General features: G+C 36.5%; 1 protein-coding gene across 1 annotated transcript in view; it reads right to left on the reverse strand.

Moving 5' to 3' along the window:
• Positions 1 to 167: 167 nt before the first annotated feature.
• LOC135086854 (uncharacterized) overlaps positions 168 to 18,460 on the reverse strand; it is a 42,390-nt gene continuing 24,097 nt past the window's right edge. Inside the window, exons 5-8 of the mRNA XM_063981674.1 lie at positions 11,685 to 11,778; positions 10,194 to 10,313; positions 3,842 to 4,038; positions 168 to 959 (exon numbers count right to left, since the gene is read on the reverse strand). Of these exons, the coding sequence (XP_063837744.1) occupies positions 368 to 959; positions 3,842 to 4,038; positions 10,194 to 10,313; positions 11,685 to 11,778 (1,003 nt within the window). The 3' untranslated portion in view covers positions 168 to 367. The remainder of the gene's footprint in view (positions 960 to 3,841; positions 4,039 to 10,193; positions 10,314 to 11,684; positions 11,779 to 18,460) is intronic.

Raw genomic sequence — 18,460 nt, forward strand, 5'->3', positions numbered from 1 at the left:
CCTTGAGAGAAGTTTACCCCCAAGTTACAATTTTTCGAGCACCATGGTAGTAGCACAGGCTACTTACCTTGTTGGTGACTGAAAACCCTCCATTTTCAAGTCTGAACTAGACTATTTGTGAATATAATTTAAAAAGGTTTTAGTTTACACAAAAGGAAAGAAGATAATTGTATTTTATGGTATCTTTATTCAGTTCGTTGAACTACATTAAGCACCCTAGCTTCTCTGAAGCAATTTGCCCAGAAACGAAACCTAGCTAAAGGCATCTTTCGAGAACGCATTTACAAGGAAATACCAAGTAGCTAAAAATTCTCATGTTGTGAGTACCTAGTATAGTATTAACATAATTTCGACAAAAGTTTAAGTATTAATTTTCATCAGACTCATCAGAATCGTAGGCGATAGTCGATAAGGAAGGCGTAGAGTCAGTCCCCTCCACTTCAACAGATTCGTCACTAGAATCTTCATCTATCAAACTGATATTTCTCGAGCTTGAAAACTTTGCAGTTATGCTTGCTTCTTCGACTTCGTCAAATTCTTCACCAGAAGCTTCATCTATCAAACTCCCATTCCTGAGCACTAATCCAATATCATCAAGGGTGGAATTGGATAAAAACGGCACAACTTCCACGTTGCTCTTCATCATAGTATTATCTCTCATAGCCTTCACCTTCTCCGTGGATAGCCTGATAGAATTATACATTGCTGTTTTCGCTTCATGATAAATCCCTCTACGGAGGAAGTCTCTAATATCGTACACTACTCCTCTCAGCAATGACAATTGATGGTCAATAGGTAATATTTGAAGGTCGTGGCTATGCATTTTCCGTAAAAAAGGCATCCTAACTCTGCTTTTGACTAGCCAATCAGTCAGCCTTTTCACTTTGGTTGCATCAAACAATTGAGTTAGATTCTCTTTGTGTATTCTCCTCAAGTGTGGGATGTTGTGGCTGAGCCATCTGTAAATAATAAAATACAGAGACATAATACCTACATTTCATTAATTTATAATAATGATTGGACTCGTATTCAAAACCAGCCAATATGCGATAGTAGGCCATTTGAAACAAGCTTATGTGACTTGGAAAGTGCTTAATTACTCTCAAGAATTAAATGTGAATTTGATACTTAATACTGGTACTAGATTTTATATTTTCTATTTCAAAAATATAATTATTAGATAACTCTGAAGTAATGTTAAGTACAAAATTATCACAAGAGAACTCTAGCAGTTTTGTAAAATAACTTTCGCAGTTAGGAAAGTTTATAAAGTCATTTTTTAGGGTTCCGTACCTCAAAAGGAAAAAACGGAACCCTTATAGGATCACTTTGTTGTCCGTCTGTCTGTCTGTCAAGACCCTTTATCTCAAGAACGCGTGGACGTATCAAGCTGAAATTCACATGTAATACTCAGGTCTATTACGTATTACGCTAGGGAATCAAAACCTACAAGGTACTTCCCGTGAACTCAGAATCTTGAAATTCGGCACGAAGCAACGTTATACACCATACCATTTATATGACCATGTTAACATGGGCTAGTGTCGGCTCATATACCCATTTACCTAACACCCTGTATAGTACAGATAAAGAAAAATTGCGAAAATGATAAATTTGAAGTTAGATAAAATATAAAAATATTATTTTTGCTTACATGACATAAAATATTTTTTTAATAATTATAAACTTACTAAGTACCTACCCTTTTTACATGAACGGGTAGAGATATTAAAGTTGAAATTTATATCAAACACTTCTTAAATCTAATTGCCTCTAAACTGTGAAAAATTCTAAATCAACGCAAAAATTCAAAACGCTGAGGTAGGTATAGCCTGACCAGGAACATAAAAACCCTCGCCATGTTGCGGAAAACTAATGGTACTAATTTCTTTTAATGGCAACAGTAACTCAAAACTTCATTGACATGTCACCTTGCATGTCAGTCTATTGCTGTCAAAGTGTAAACAAACTTTATTTTAAATGTGCGCAATTGGTTTTATGAATTAAATTGCTGAAATATTTTTATAGTCGTGAAAGAAAAGTGGTTCACAATGTGTTAAAGTATTTGTCGAAGAGAAATACTAAGGGTTCGGACAATATTTTCATTGAATAATGTTTCCGACAAAGGTTGTCAAATTGACTGACATGTTTATCGTATAGTACAGTCCACTATGAAAATTAGCTGTGGTTTGTTTCAACTACCTATTTTAAAAATTTTGTCACTTTCTAAGTGTTGAATTTTATGGGATTGGGAAAGAAGTATCTACCGTTCTTGAGCAGACATTGCAGTTGAATATTCAAGTTCTGAATTTGATTATTGATGAATAATAAAATAAATTCTACTAGCTCGATTGATGGTTTCATTTAATTTATTTAAATCAGGTTACCTATAATAATATTTTTTCGTTAATTTATGAAAATATCAAATTAGCCCGTAATCCTGAATCCTGATACATAAAGTTAGCCTATTAATTTAACACAGGTACGACTGTACTCAGTGTTGCACTATCAAATGCAATTGACGCGCCTCTATGCCAGGGTTTTTATGTTCCTGGTCAGGCTATACCTACCTATAATCATACCGCATATTTTGAAATTCGCTACTACTCGCAACGGAATTAAAACTTAAAAGACTACTACGATATCTAGTAAGTAATTTGATTTAATACGTCATAAATTGTTATCCGCTACGTTTGTACGGCGGAACCCTCGGTGTGCGAGTCCGACTCGCACTTGGCCGGTTTTTTTCTCAAGTTGATCAAAAAGTCTAGACGTCTTCTAATAAAATTAAATGATATCGATATTTTTGGTTATACCACGTTATACTCGTAGTTTATCGGAGCATTTTTAAATAATACTTAATCAAAATAAAAATGTGTTGTGTTGGGTAAAACAACCGGCACCGCTATGCAGGGGCACAAAATCTCATCCAACCTTTCAGGGCCCGCGAGGAAACCCTTAATACGTCCCAGAATCATAAAGGTAGAAGGTTCTCACCCATGGTATGCGTCCAGGCGCGTATAGACTACAGGCATGTCGCGGAGGTAGCCGCAGCTGAAGCCCCAGGACTGAATGCCGACCATCTTGGCTACCACCAGTGGAGCACCCAGCACCGCCATGCAGGGGCACAGAATCTCATCCACCCTTTCAGGGCCCGCGAGGAAACCCTTAATACGTCCCAGAATCATAAAGGTAGAAAGGTACACACCCTTGGTAAGCTTTCAGGTGCGTATAGACTACAGGATCATGGATGTAACAGCAGCTGAAGCCCCAGGACTGAATGCCGACCAGCTTGGCGTCCACCACTAGCGGAGCACCCGGCACTGCCATGCAGGGGCACAGGATCTCATTAAACCAGACCGGGCCCGCGAGGAAACCCTTAATACGTCACAGAGTCATAAAGGTAGAGATACACACCCGTGGTAAGCTTCCAGGCGCGTATAGACCACAGGCATGTCGCGGAGGTAGCCGCAGCTGAAGCCCCAGGACTGAATGCCGACCAGCTTGGCGTCCACCACTAGCGGAGCACCCGGCACTGCCATGCAGGGGCACAGGATCTCATTAAACCAGACCGGGCCCGCGAGGAAACCCTTAATACGTCACAGAGTCATAAAGGTAGAGATACACACCCGTGGTAAGCTTCCAGGCGCGTTTAGACCACAGGCATGTCGCGGAGTAAGCCGCAGCTGAAGCCCCAGGACTGAATGCCGACCAGCTTGGCGTCCACCACTAGCGGAGCACCCGGCACCGCCATGCAGGGGCACAGGATCTCATTAAACCAGACAGGGCCCGCGAGGAAACCCTTAATACGTCACAGAGTCATAAAGGTAGAGATACACACCCGTGGTAAGCTTCCAGACGCGTATAGACCACAGGCATGTCGCGGAGGTAGCCGCAGCTGAAGCCCCAGGACTGAATGCCGACCAGCTTGGCGTCCACCACCAGCGGAGCACCCGGCACCGCCATGCAGGGGCACAGAATCTCATCCACACGAGCAGGACCCGCGCACAGCATTTTGTCGTCCATCTTGAGTTCGTGCTACGAAGTAAAAATATATTATTATTAGGTTTGATTAGACACTATTAATTATTATTATTGTTCTCGTAACAAGATGAAATTAAAGCATCCTCAAACTCGTACCATGATAAAAAAAAAACTGTAAATAAGTATTTCATATTATGGAAGTTGTTTAATAGGTTCATAACTTTTTACAAACTATTCCATCATCAAATCTTTTATATTCTATTCTTGTATCAAATCTTTAATCATAAGCAAAAACCTGCAAAAACTTTGCTGTTTGAAAACTGATATTACTTATTGGTGAACTATAAATGCTTAGCACGTGTAAAGTAAAAGGAAAATTATTTACCTCACCTAACCCACAATTTTCGGTAACAATTACATTGTTTAGAATCAAAAGGTCTCAGAGGACACTAATGTCATGGTAAAGTCACATCGAAATTCATCGAATATATCGCTCGACCTATGAATTGTTGAACCGTCGCAAATCACACCTCGCTAGATATTGTCATTGTAGAGCAAGCGAAGCGAACTGCCTTTCAGTAGAACTTGCATTGGCACGGTTCAATTGCTCCGATATTACTTAGCGAGGTCTAAGCTTTCGCTACAAGCAATAATGAATATTGTTGAGCTGTAAATATTGATGGATAAATTGTTCAACTTGATACCCATTTGCGTCTCAATTTTATCGTCAAAACCGATATAAACTTTCCATATTAAAATATTCAATAACTTATTTCAGTATAGAAATATTTACCTAAAAATAAAATTGTGTAGAAAACGACACGGCACTCACACCAGTTTGTTTGTTATTAAAATATATAAAGTGACACCTACAAAAAAATCAAAGTAATAAGTATCTTAAAGCAAAATTAATGACGTACTTATAAAATGTGCTCTTTGAATTCCAACATATATACCTACTGAAAATAACGACGTTTATAAACCACTATCTTTTGCCCGCGGCTTCACCCGCGTGAAATTTAGTTTGTCATAGATCGTCATAAATTATAGCCAATTTTGTTATTCTGGGCTATAAACAATAACAATGTAAAGTTTCATCAAAATCCTTTTAGTAGTTTTTGCGTGAAACAGTAACAAACATGTTAATATCCAGCCATCCGTACAAACTTTCGCATTTATAATAATAGTAAGATAGTTCATTGATTGTTTATCTTTTATCTACATAGTAATATTTTCCATGTTTGTTAGCCTAGGTCGGCGGATGACGTTCAAACGCATGCACGATAAGAAAATTGGTACCATCTGGCTATCAACGCATCGGAGGCTGTTAGGGCTACCACACACGAACTCGTTACGACATCGTGACGTGACACGTCATGTTATCACAGTTTTTATCTAAAAATAGAATGCAAGAATAGAAGGTACCTACTGTATCCATAACTTTTCTATTTCGTACCAATGATTCCCATTTTAAGACACTTGTTCTGTTTTCTGTATACATAATCCCATCAAAAACAATACTTGTCAAAAAAACCAAGTCTCGCAACTCAGTTGTTCTACGGTAAAAAGTTGTGAGATCCATGTAATACCAAGTCCAGGCCAGGAAATCTTTAACGTTTTACATAAATTTTAGACTTGGCCATCGCACTAAATAATTTAAATTTACACGTGTTTTCATGCGATGGCCAATTCAATATATTTATGTAAAACGTTAAAGATTTCCTGGCCTGGACTTGGTATTACATGGATTTCACAACTTTTTACCGTAGAACAACTGAGTTGCGAGACTTGGTTTTTTTGACAAGTATTGTTTTTGATGGGATCTCATTTCTTTTTGTATTTTGTAGACAGCAGTTATGTAACTAGAAAACTGGACCGAAATTGAAAAATTTTACTCGACTTGGCGGTTGCACTACCGTGCCCCCAAATCTCATTTCTTTTTGTATTTTGTAGACAGCAGTTATGTATCTAGAAAACTGGACCGAAATTGAAAAATTTTACTCGACTTGGCGGTTGCACTACCGTGCCCCCAAATATTTTAGTTTTTCCTTGATTCATACACCAAACACTACTTATATTCCAAATTTGAAGCTTCTAGGTCTGCTAGAAGTGCCTTAGAATTTTGATGATCGGTGAGTCAGTGAGTCAGTGAGATATAAAAAAACATCCAAGGGGGGGTGGGGGGCACCAGACACCCCGACCCCCGCTATAGATATACATACTTTTTCGCGTTACAACGACGGCAACGTAACGTGTCTCGTCACGACGTCGCAACGGTTGATGTGTGGTGACCCTACTCCCGTTGCACTATTGCGCAGTATCACGCAGATGGGATTATTGCTGAGGGCGCAATAGCACGTGTTGTGTATTCGCGGAATGGACTGTTAATGTTTGATGCGTGAAATCCAAAGAGATACAATACAGGGTGAAAATTATAAGTGATCTATCTCGATTATTTCTAAACTCTACAAGATATCGAAACACTGGTTACTGATCCTGAAAGTGCTTAACAAGCTCTATCAAACGGCATCCATTTATCGTAAAACTGGTTTCTGATCCTGAAATTGCTTCACGAGCTCTATCAAATGGTATCAATATAATAGGTTACAGAATAAACTGGATCTATCTGAAAATTCAATGTTTCCAGCTTCGAAATCGGTATCTCGATTATTATACTCACACTTGATGCACATAACTTAAAATTGTAGGTACGTCTGGCATACATTTAGAATGGAAGTTGAAAACATTGAATTTTCGGATAGATCCAGTTTATTCTGTAACCTATTATATTATTTGATACAGCTCGTAAAGTACTTTTATGATCAGTAACCATTGTTTGGTTTTCGATATCTTGAATAGTTTAGAAACTATCGAGTGAGATCACATATCGTTTCCACCCTGTATAAGTGGAAACGTCCGCTGCAAGGGTGATTTCCAATTGCGGGTCGTTTCAATCTCTGCAATCTATTATCTTGTTGTCGCGGCTCTACGTACGTACCGGCATCAATCATCCAATTTGTGCATTCAGTTACATGTGTTTTGCAAAACGAGATCATTACCACCATTAGAACTTGCCTGAAAAATCGACTGTATGCAGATAATAACGACAGGAAGTGCCCCAAATCACTCATATATTTTCGATGGCTCTATCGAGAAAGCTATACAGAGTGTTTCGTGTAAGCTGAAGGCAGGTCACCCCCATGTATGTTCTACGATTTTTCGTAGTTTAGAAGTTATCGTTAATTTTATGATTTTTAGGTCATAAAATTTTAAAAAATCACAAAAACGAAACGTCCTGTATGTATATAGGTTGCTTGACTCAGTCAGTGTCTGAGGTATGGGAGTGACACGGGAGGGTGTTTTTGTAACGTCAAATGTCAGCGAAATATCAGCCCCCCTAGACAAAACGCACTTTTTGATCGAATCGAAAATCGAATCCGTCAAAACTCCATAGAAAAAAGGGGCTTTTCGACCACTTTTCGACTGGTTTGCGATTATAATTTGCACTTTGTCTAGACCCACAGATCTCCTTCAGAATTATTTATATGCTCTGTAACGTCATAGTATGTCGCGTGCCAATCCATATCTAGCAAGTAAAATATGGACTCTTAAGATGTTAAATCTATGTAAATAAAAATAAATCGCCAAAATGTGTTGCTAAGCTCAAAAGTCGAAAACAGTTAGGTAAAGTATTTACGTATTTAGCTATTTTTAATTGGCTATTTTTTGCGTATTTTCCTTAAGGCACGTGGAAGGTTTCTAAGGGGAGAAAAAAGACAAAAATAGCGTGGAAAATTGTAAAAGCAACATTTTTCTTTCCCCATACAAATCTCAGAGCAGTGCCCCCACCAAGTCGAGCAAAAAAGCGGCACGGCCGTACCATCCTTTTCTCGAAGCAATTCAGGCCATTTTCGACCGCCTGTAACTTCGTTGTAGATAAAACTAGAAGGCTGAATTTTCATTAGCTATGCAGGCATTGTAAAGACACGGTATATTTAAAATTTCATTCAATTTGAACCAGTAGTTTAAGAATTATAACGGGTCAAAGTTACTTAATTTTGTCACTCACTGACTGACTGACTGACTGACTGAGTGACTGACTCACCGATCATCAAAATTCTAAGGCACTTCTAGCAGACCTAGCAGCTTCAAATTTGGAATATAAGTAGTGTTTGGTGTATGAATCAAGGAAAAACTAAAATATTTGGGGGCACGGTAGTGCAACCGCCAAGTCGAGTAAAATTTTTCAATTTCGGTCCAGTTTTCTAGATACATAACTGCTGTCTACAAAATACAAAAAGAAATGAGATCCCATCAAAAACAATACTTGTCAAAAAAACCAAGTCTCGCAACTCAGTTGTTCTACGGTAAAAAGTTGTGAGATCCATGTAATACCAAGTCCAGGCCAGGAAATCTTTAACGCAATGTTTGTTAAGTTTGTCTAAGGGCGACGGTAATCACTTACCATCAGGTGATCCGTCTGCTCGTTTGCCTCCTGTTACATAAAAAAAGACATAAAAAATATTGGGATTATTACTGATTCTGAACAAATACACTGGTCATCATAAAAATCGACCCACCCGCGACAAGCACTTTCAAACGTATGCATCCCCACTTCCCATTAAAGGAAAGGTTTTTACCCCAAAAATGTGTCTGTAGAAGAATCCAGAGTCACTTCTTCAAAAAATAGGTAGTTACGCTTGAGCCAACTTTTATGGCTATAAAACTGTTAAGTTGGGATTAATCACTATCCATCTGTTAAAGAGGACACGTGAGATCATTAATTGGTTTTATAACCATAAAAATTGGTCTAATTGATCCCAGAGGTGAGCCCAAAGTGAGGTCTTTTTTCAAGTTTTTCAAGTCACATTTATTGTATATGTTAATCGTTTATTAGGAAATTAAATGTGTTTTTCTTTAAGGATATTTATTGGGCTTTCAAATAACACCAATATTGTTGGGGCACCATGATTGTGTCTGTAGAAACGAGTTTTCCTGTAAAACGTAGGTGGGCCGATTTTTGTGATGACCAGTGTAGTTTTAAAGGTTTCGTATATACTAAAAATAACCTTGTAGATGCTTAAAAGTGTATATTATTGAGACATAAAGTAATAACACCTAAAAACGTTTTTTTTTTCTATTGGACTCCGACAAGCCAATAATAACATTTGAGTTTTCTATCAACTGTCTATCCGTACAGCTAATAACTTACAACTGTTCTGTATATTTTTTGATATTACCTATTATGGTTCATAACTCACTCGTAACTACACGTTTCGGTTCACCGACCAATAAAATATTAGAAATGACAGAATCACCGAGATCGTGTTAATATGTTAATCTCAATCGAGAACTAAAATCGAGTTCATCTGACGATTTGCTGGCTCGAATCGAAATCGGTATTTCGTTTTTATAGTCGGGTACTTGATGAAAATGAAATGAAAATGTTTTATTTTATAAAAAAGTTCATTTAAAGTATTTTGGTAACCATCCTTTAACCTTGGTAACCACACTTGATGCACCTAACTGGAAAATTACGCGACCAAGCGGGTGTCATGCGCTATGACACTCAATTGATAAATTGCGATTGCACCTATTCAAAGGGGACATTGAAGAGTTGCTGAAACTGGGACTACCTCACTCGGACAACCAGTGTACGAATAAAGTGATTTGTGTGTAAAGTTTTGTTATTTATTTTGTTTTGTCATATAACTTTAAAATAACTATTAAGTTGCATCCGAAAATTGACGCGAGCTACAAGTAATCTAAGAAGGAAAAAAGTTATTTTCAAAATATATAAAAGTAGGGATACGTTTATTAGATAAATACGAGTTAAATTCTTAAACAAAAATGGAAAGAAAAACAAAGTTATGAAAGTAACCCCCTTAAATAAGAATTTATAAAAAAATACAAACGTTTACTGAACCTATTTTACCTAGTTAAAATATGTTTGTCTTGTTTTTGTCGAAGTCAAATGTTGAAAAAAATTACAGGGAGAAATCCAATTTTCATATAGGTTTAACAAACGTTGTATATTTTTATGAATAAAGTATTTACTATAACTATAATAACTAATAATAACACTGCCATATTGTATTCTAAGGACCAGTATTACAGTAATCAATCAGCCTAAAATGTCAAATAAGGTTCACACGAAGGTCAGAAAACAAACTCACATTTTATGGACAAACTGTGAATTAGGCACTCACCATAGTATACTCATTGCAGTGCTCGCTGTGTGTCATGGTGAACTTGATTGTCCTCAACATGGGGTCCAACTTCTCCCAGCGGAAGAATCGAGAGGACCGAGGCAAGCACAGCTCCTTGCCCTGGGAATTAAATTATAAGTTAGCCACGAACTGAACATGAACTCTATGCAAATATTAGACAAACCATTGCAAGCTATACTTGAGCAAATCCTCATCATCATCATTTCAGTCATAAGACGTCCATTGCTGAACATAGGCCTCCCCCAATCCAATGATTTCCACACTGGACGGTTGGTGGCGGTTCCTGCTACCTTTATGAGGTCGTCAGATCTTGTTCAGTGTCTTGTAAAGGAAATCGACCTACTATTAAAGAATTTAAATCTGAATAAAATTGGAAAATGTGCACCAGCATAGGCGTGCGATAGGTACTTAAAACAATAATTTTAAACACGTTAACACACGTTTATCGGACTTCAAAAACTTTAAGAATGTTGGCCTGTTAACTACAACATTCTGCAAATCTGAAAATCTTTGTAAAACTTATTCAGTCGTGGAAATCCAATGACTGAAATGACAATGAACTTTCGGCCTAGCGGGACACCTGCAATTTCCCTCACTGACTAAATAAATTCCGGCTAATTTAACCGCGAATTCGTCAGTAATATAGCAAAGTCGGCCGTTTGATGCTATGGTTCGTAACAGACTACCTACTATGCCGAAGTGTCGGGTTCGATTCCCGCAAACATTTGTGTGCATGAACATATTTGTTTGTATTCTGGGTGTTTTCTATCTATAAAAATTATGTAATAAGTATTCACAAAAAAAAAAATGTTTATATCCGTTCTCTGGTACCCATAGTGCCATAGTACAAGCTTTGCTTAGTTTGGTACTAGTACCAAACCGCCATCTAGATGGCGGGGATATTTATTTATGTATTTCTTAAAGCCTGTCTAGTAATACATTATAGAAGTCTTCAGCTAGTCCCCGTTCCACAGCTAGTGCCGGCTCCGTCTCTCAGTAGGACTAGAACTACAGCGAACTATTACTTCATAAATTGCCTTGTATGAACTCGGCAAGGGTGAGAGAGGATGTTATTTAATCTAAGGCAAATCCAACACAATTGAAATGCCTTTGTATTATTTTTGTTTGTTTACCTACTTTAATCAATATGTACTTTCTGAAATGGTATACACGTGTTATTTGTCTAACATTAAAAAGTTTTGTAGTACAATGAATTTGAAAATATTAAGGCTGAGGTGCACCACCTAACTTCAACGGTTACTATAACGATAACCAATGCTTTTTGTATGGAGTTTGACTGATTTTTGACGTTTGTCAAAGTTAAAATAAAATGGTGCAACCCAGCCTAAGGAAACCTAAGGATTTCCACAACGACCGGTCCTGCGCCGCCGGCATCCAGGCACCTCCCGCGACCTTCACCAGATCGTCGGTCCACCTACAAATAAGTTTATTTAATGTTTAGTACCGAACCATTCTGTCGCATCGTCCCCATCCTGTGACAAAAGCAGTTCGGCCATATTTTGGAGAAAACGAGGAAGACAGAGATATGGGTTTTATGGAGACCCTGTAAGTAAAAATAAATGTGACACGATTTTGATTCATCCCCTACAAAATATAAGGGCTATTTTCGGATTTTGTCCAACATCTGTTAATTAAATATACATATTTGGAATTCTGTGAGGCATTATATTCTATGTACAAAACCGCTTATTTCGGATCCTCGAATATGTAGAATTATAGACCGCTACGACGTGGGCAGTGTGCGATAAATACTCGGCATACACGAAACTGGCATTCTGAAATATCTTACAATGAAAGCGCTCAAACACAATGTTACACAGTTGCCTAAAACAAGATAGAATATTAATAATAATACACAGTACCCACCTCTTTTCTCTATTTTATGAAAAAAAAATGTATTTTCGTAAAATACGTAGGTAAGTATAGTATACCTACCTTTTCGAGTTAACAGTTCTATTGGACTAAATGCTTACCAGTTTGACTTTTTTATCATCATAAATAGAAAAAAATATTATCATTACTTCAATTTAAATTCTTATTACGAATACTTACTACTACAAGTAAAAAATCTCACTAAAGAAAATGTTATATTTAAAGAAAAGTGTCCTTGCTTAACCCTATGATTTTTTTCGCTACCAAATGTTTTGAAACATCGGTTAATGTTTAATGTTGCTCTTAACTCTTTGACCAGTGTGAAACTGACAACAGTAAGCCCTTCGTAATCCGCTCCAGTGTTGTCCAGAGTCCCTGTAATCCTACATGTCAACTCATAATATACCTAACTACCTATACGTTTGCTACTTTTCGCCAGATTCCGTATAGAACAGTTAGGCTGAGTTGCACCACCTAACTTTGACCGTAACTTTAACAATAACCGGTGTTTTTTGTATGAAGTTTGACAGATTTTTGACGTTTGTCAAAGTTAAAGTAAGATGGTGCAAAATAGTGCCCAGCCTTATCTAGTGTCAAATAGTTCGTGATACTTAAAGTTGCCAAAAAGTTGAAAACACAACCTGGAATAATGTAGTGACAAAAACGTGTTGCGAACTTATTGGATACATTGGGTATCACGAACTATTTGACCCTGACTGTACTAAACTTCGAACTTCGATTAAGGAATAGGTATGCATCGCTTTTAAAAGTAAGTTTTAGTATTTCTGTAAGTTAAGTTTTGAATTCAGAAACAAAAACAAATACAAGCCCTTAAACTTTGTATGGAAATAGCTGAGATTGAAGTCAAATGGGTAACGTTAGACTGCGTTTTTTCTAACGTGGCCAGTGACGTCACGAGATTTATAATGTCTCTACCTAAGGTATTTTTCTGATTTTTGACAAAGAAAAGCACTGATTGATTTGATAATGCCGATAATAGGTACATACTGAAACTTGAGAAATAATAATAAAAAAAACTTGCATTTTCCCTATTCTGCGAAAATTATTACTTACAGATGATCGATTACCTGAGTTTCACGATATTGTTTTGTTCTCTGCTACCAAATATAGCTGACGTCAATCAAAACTTTGTTCATTCGACGCTTCTTTTTTTTTTGGGGTAGCGAAAAATATCTTCGAAAATATTTTGCCAATACAAGGTGTAAAAATATTACGAAATGAAGATGATTGATTCTGGTGCTCAAAAACGAAAAAACATTCGATACAAAAATGTAAGACAATAAAAAATTAAAAAATGGCCTTTAGAAAGCATTAGTTTCAAATCAGAAATTTTCGATGATATCAGATACACATCTGTAGCACTTTGGAAACACGGGCCAAAGGTTTATGATTTAACTATTTAAGGTTTGCCAACCTGCCCCTTACCTTCGGGAATATTCCTACAATTTCAAGGATAAATCCTCCGAACCCCAAACGTTTTGTGAAGGGTTAACTTTATACATAGGCACGTATAAGGATTCGTCACCCATCGCGGCATCGTAACCCAATTTTTAAGTCTCTTTCTTCGCTTTCGTTCTTGAAAATCTTAAACAGAATCTTTGGTAAGGCCCGGTTCTCGAGCAGAGCGGATAGGAGTTAATGTGGAAATAATGAAATCTGATTGTTTATTCAAAACATTTCTACGCTCCGCTCCGCCTTGGTGAAAACCGGGTAGTGGTGGCCTAAAACGTTATCAGACTCTAATCAATATAATATTCGAAGTCTAGTCTAAATTACATTTAAGCAAACATTTTTTAAACTTATAAAATAATATATTTTGCTTGAAGCTAAATACCTACCTGTTGGACCGTCATCACATATTCCATGAAAACATCGTGTACAGTTATTTGTTAATTAATAGACAAAGCTGTTTGTAATTGCAATTTTGATTGCATTTCTCTGAGTTCGATTCAAGGAATGCTCGTGTGTAATAGTGTTGCCACATTTATATTTAAAAATCCAGGTTGCGCATCGAGAGTATTCAAGAGTTTGAGGCCATCACACAAGCAAAGATTCGTATAGTTCCAAAATACTGAACTGTTCTATCCATGACATTGACAGTGGGGCGCCACCGTCAATACCGGATCGCTGGTTTTTGCCATGTTGGAAACCATATAGTTGAACGATGGTAACTGTCATTGAGTTTGGTGGGACAGTTCAGCGTGGGTCAGCTATATCTGTAATCTTTGTGACGTGTTGGACGTCTTGCATATCTCACTGATTTGTTAGTATATCTGAGTTAGTTTGTAGTCTCAACTTTTGTTACGCGACCACTATAAACTCGAATATTACAGAAAAATGCCTTAGACAGAAAGCAATATAAAATAACAACATCATCAGCTTAAAGATGTTTAGTTTATTATCCAAACTTTAGAAGCTATACTGAGTCCGAATTGAAAGGCCAATGTCCGAGAAAATTCGGACGGATGGTAACCATTCGTATGAATCTCTTCGTTCGTTTATCATGCTATTGAAACTAGCACCTGATACAGGGATGGCTAACCTTTTTGATCAAATGGCTAAATTCATACGTTTGATTAATTTTTAATGACACCATAGACAGGGAATTTTAATTGAGAAGTTAATAAGTATAAAATATAAGTACAGGCAACGTCAAATAGTTCGTGACGTCAAACCGTGAGTAGGTACATAATGTAACTCATTAATAAACGTCGCGTTAAGACCCGTGTCTTACTATTTTAGGTAGTAGTAGTTCTGAAGTATTTCATACCTCTCAGGGCTGATAGATAGTCTCAAAACTACATAGACGCGTTACATGCAACTCACATTTAATCAGCGTAGTTCCTAAAACATGTCGCGTGCCATTGGTTTGCCATCCCTGACCTGAAAAGCATCCTAGACCAGCCATACTAGAAACGGTAAGTGTATGATACAAACTCACTAACAAGGTTTAACAGCAACACAAGAACCTTGTGAATTTCGCCGAACCATATACAGGGTGACATTTAAAGCATTGGCATCCTATTAAACTAACGTCCATTCGCAAACATTACTACGAGATCGCACAGAGTCACACACGAACCAATCGCAGAACTCTATTCAATGCTGTGCGTTCGATTTGATCGATTACTTATGCAAGCATCGTTTGTGAAGTAAGACTCTACTCATGACACATACTTAATACATTCCCTGATTGAGAGACAATTCAATAAGTTTTTTAAATACAGTTAACAGCACATCAGACCATACATTTTTGTTGCATAATAACACCTAATACCTACATCAAAATGAGATACCAGTGTTAAGTTTGATGTGCTGTCGTCTATACAAGGGTTTAATTTTTGCTCATTGGATTCGTCTCACATTCAGGGAGTGTACCTATTATGTAGGTATCATGAGTAGAGTCTTAGTTTAAAAGGATGCCAACGATTTAAATGTCACCCTGTATTACGTATACGCTGATATTGGACATAGTGAGGTAGCAATCATTAATTAGAAACAAGCTTGCAAGTAACTAATTAATTGGTCCTGGAGAAAATAAATAGAAAATCCTGTGACTTTTCACAGTTAAAACAAAACATGATACAAACGAGTAGTTAAATTACAACGTCGTTGTGAATTCATTTTTAACATACCAAGCTGCCCGCCCCAACTTCACACGTATTTATTTATCAAACGTTTCAATAAAAAAAATTATCAAAAAAATATAAATGGCAGTATTCAGCAGAAAAATAATTGGATTATCATGGTGAAACAATTGTTTAAATCGATTCAATAGTTTCGGAGCCTATTTAATATACAAACATAACAAAAATACAAAATACCCAATAATGGGTTATTCCGTATTCGACCCACGACAACTCAACCCACTCATTATTTTTTCCTTACTCAACCCAATTTTGTTCCTTACTCTACCCACAACAAATTTTTAATTTTATGTTCCTTATTCACCCCAAAAACATTCCTAGCTCAACCCATTTTAAAACCATTTCAAAAATATAAGATTTTTATGTACAGTCAGGTTAAAAATAATATTTTTTAGAAAAAGCTCAGTTAACTTTTGTGTTAAGATAGTTCTATTAAATAAAACTGCAAGAGTTCTGATACAATAATACAGGGTGTTTGGCGCATCGTGTGCCAAAATGATTTGGCGGATAGAATGGGTCATTTCCTATATTTTCAGCCCCCATAACACGTTCCATGCCAGGCGGCTACTTTTATATTAATTTTTTTAGTAATTTCACTAAAATACCCAAATCGCATCATTTAATTTCGATTTAAAAAAAAACTACAAGGTGTAGCCTCAAAGTAAATATTTTGTTTTGACGTGCATTGATGTAGGGTTGCATCAAATCTAAATTTACTGCCAAATATCATCTAGTTTTTTTTTTAATTCAGCTTTGAAGTTTTCCGAAAAGTTAAAAATGGACTGAACATTTAAGTTTACATGGCTATAAAAAAATAAATAAAAGAGATAGTGTTCTTCGGATTTAATCAAAACTTCTCTAGTCTATCCCCATACAAAAGGTATACTAATCTTGTTTAAATAATAACAATAACTTCACAAATTCCTTAAATTAGTGCATTGACTCTACTCGGACCGATTTGCGAAATTTGTGTTTATAGCCCCTTTTGTGTGAATAGCACGTTATTAAACACCTAACAGGTAAAAATTATTTGTCTTATGCAATGTAAAAACCTTTTCCCTTTCGTTTTTCAATGTGGATTTCTTGAAATTAAAGACGAAAATAATTATTTTGATCGTTTATTAATTATTACAAATTTTGTTCAAAATGTCCGCCTCGGCAACGTATACACTCACGACATCTTCTTCTAATTTCGACTGTTGTCGTATGCAGCCACATTTCTCTTTTTATTACTACAAAGGCATTTTCTATTCGTTGTTGTAGTTCTTCTATTGTTTGAATCCGTTACGTACACCAGTTCTTTAGCTCGTCCCCAGACGTAAAAATCTAACGGAATTAGGTCTGGGGAACGTGCAGGCCACTGTATAGGGCCATCTCTTCCAATCCACAAGTAGAAAACGCCTTTGTAGTAATAAAAAGAGAAATGTGGCTGCATACGACAACAGTCAAAATTAGAAAAAGATGTCGTGAGTATACCTACGTTGCCGAGACGGTCATTTTGAACAAAATTTGTAATAATTAATAAACGATCAAAATAATTATTTTCGTCTTTAATTTCAAGAAATCCACATTGAAATACGAAAGGGAAAAGGTTTTTACATTGCATAAGATAAATAATTTTTACCTGTTAGGTGTTTAATAACGTGCTATTCACACAAAAGGGGCTATAAACACAAATTTCGCAAATCAGTCCGAGTAGAGTCAATGCACTAATTTAAGGAATTTGTGAAGTTATTGTTGTTATTTAAACAAGATTAGTGTACCGTTTAAATGGGGATAGACTAGAGAAGTTTTGATAAAATCCGAAGATCGCTATCTCTTTTATTAATTTTTTTATAGCTATGTAAACTTAAATGTTCAGTGCATTTTTAACTTTTCGGAAAATTTTAAAGCTGAATTTAAAAAAAACTAGATTATATTTGTCAGTAAATTAAGATTTGATGCAACCCTACATCAATGCACGTCAAAACAAAATATTTATTTTGAGGCTACGCCTTGTAGTTTTTTTTTAAATCGAAATTAAATGATGCGATTTGGGTATTTTGGTGAAATTACTAAAAAAAATAATATAAAAGTAGCCGCCTGGTATGGAACGTGTTATGGGGGCTGAAAATATAGGAAATGACCCATTCTATCCACCAAATCATTTTGGCACACGATGCGCCAAACACCCTGTATATTTGAAAAACGTTTTTCACAAAAGGACACAAATCAAATAATGACTAATTAGAGTTAGAGTCTACTATAAATCTACTATAAATCAAACGACTGTGATTTTTTATTAAATCAGTATAACCAAGCTATCTACTATAATATAAAAATAAGTCGGGTTTTCCTCCCTGACGCTATAACTCCAGAACGCACGAACCGATTTCCACGGTTTTGCATTCGTTGGAAAGGTCTCGGGCTCCGTGAGGTTTATAGCAAAGAAAATTCGGGAAAAGGGGGTAAAACGGGATCCACGCGTACGAAGTCGCGGGCGGCCGCTAGTGGCGTATAATTTTTCCCCCAGACACTTGTTCATGAAGGTACAAATATTTCAAATAATACTATGTATTTTATCTTTTTTTTTTTCAAGCGGTATGAGATGACAATAGAAAAATAATAAGGTATTCATATGGACAGCTAATCCCCCGGTATAAGTTTTGAGCCTCTTAATTTGTTTTATGTATTTACCTTAAAATA

This window comes from Ostrinia nubilalis, chromosome Z (genome assembly GCF_963855985.1).
Source record: "Ostrinia nubilalis chromosome Z, ilOstNubi1.1, whole genome shotgun sequence".
Classification (NCBI taxonomy): domain Eukaryota; kingdom Metazoa; phylum Arthropoda; class Insecta; order Lepidoptera; family Crambidae; genus Ostrinia; species Ostrinia nubilalis.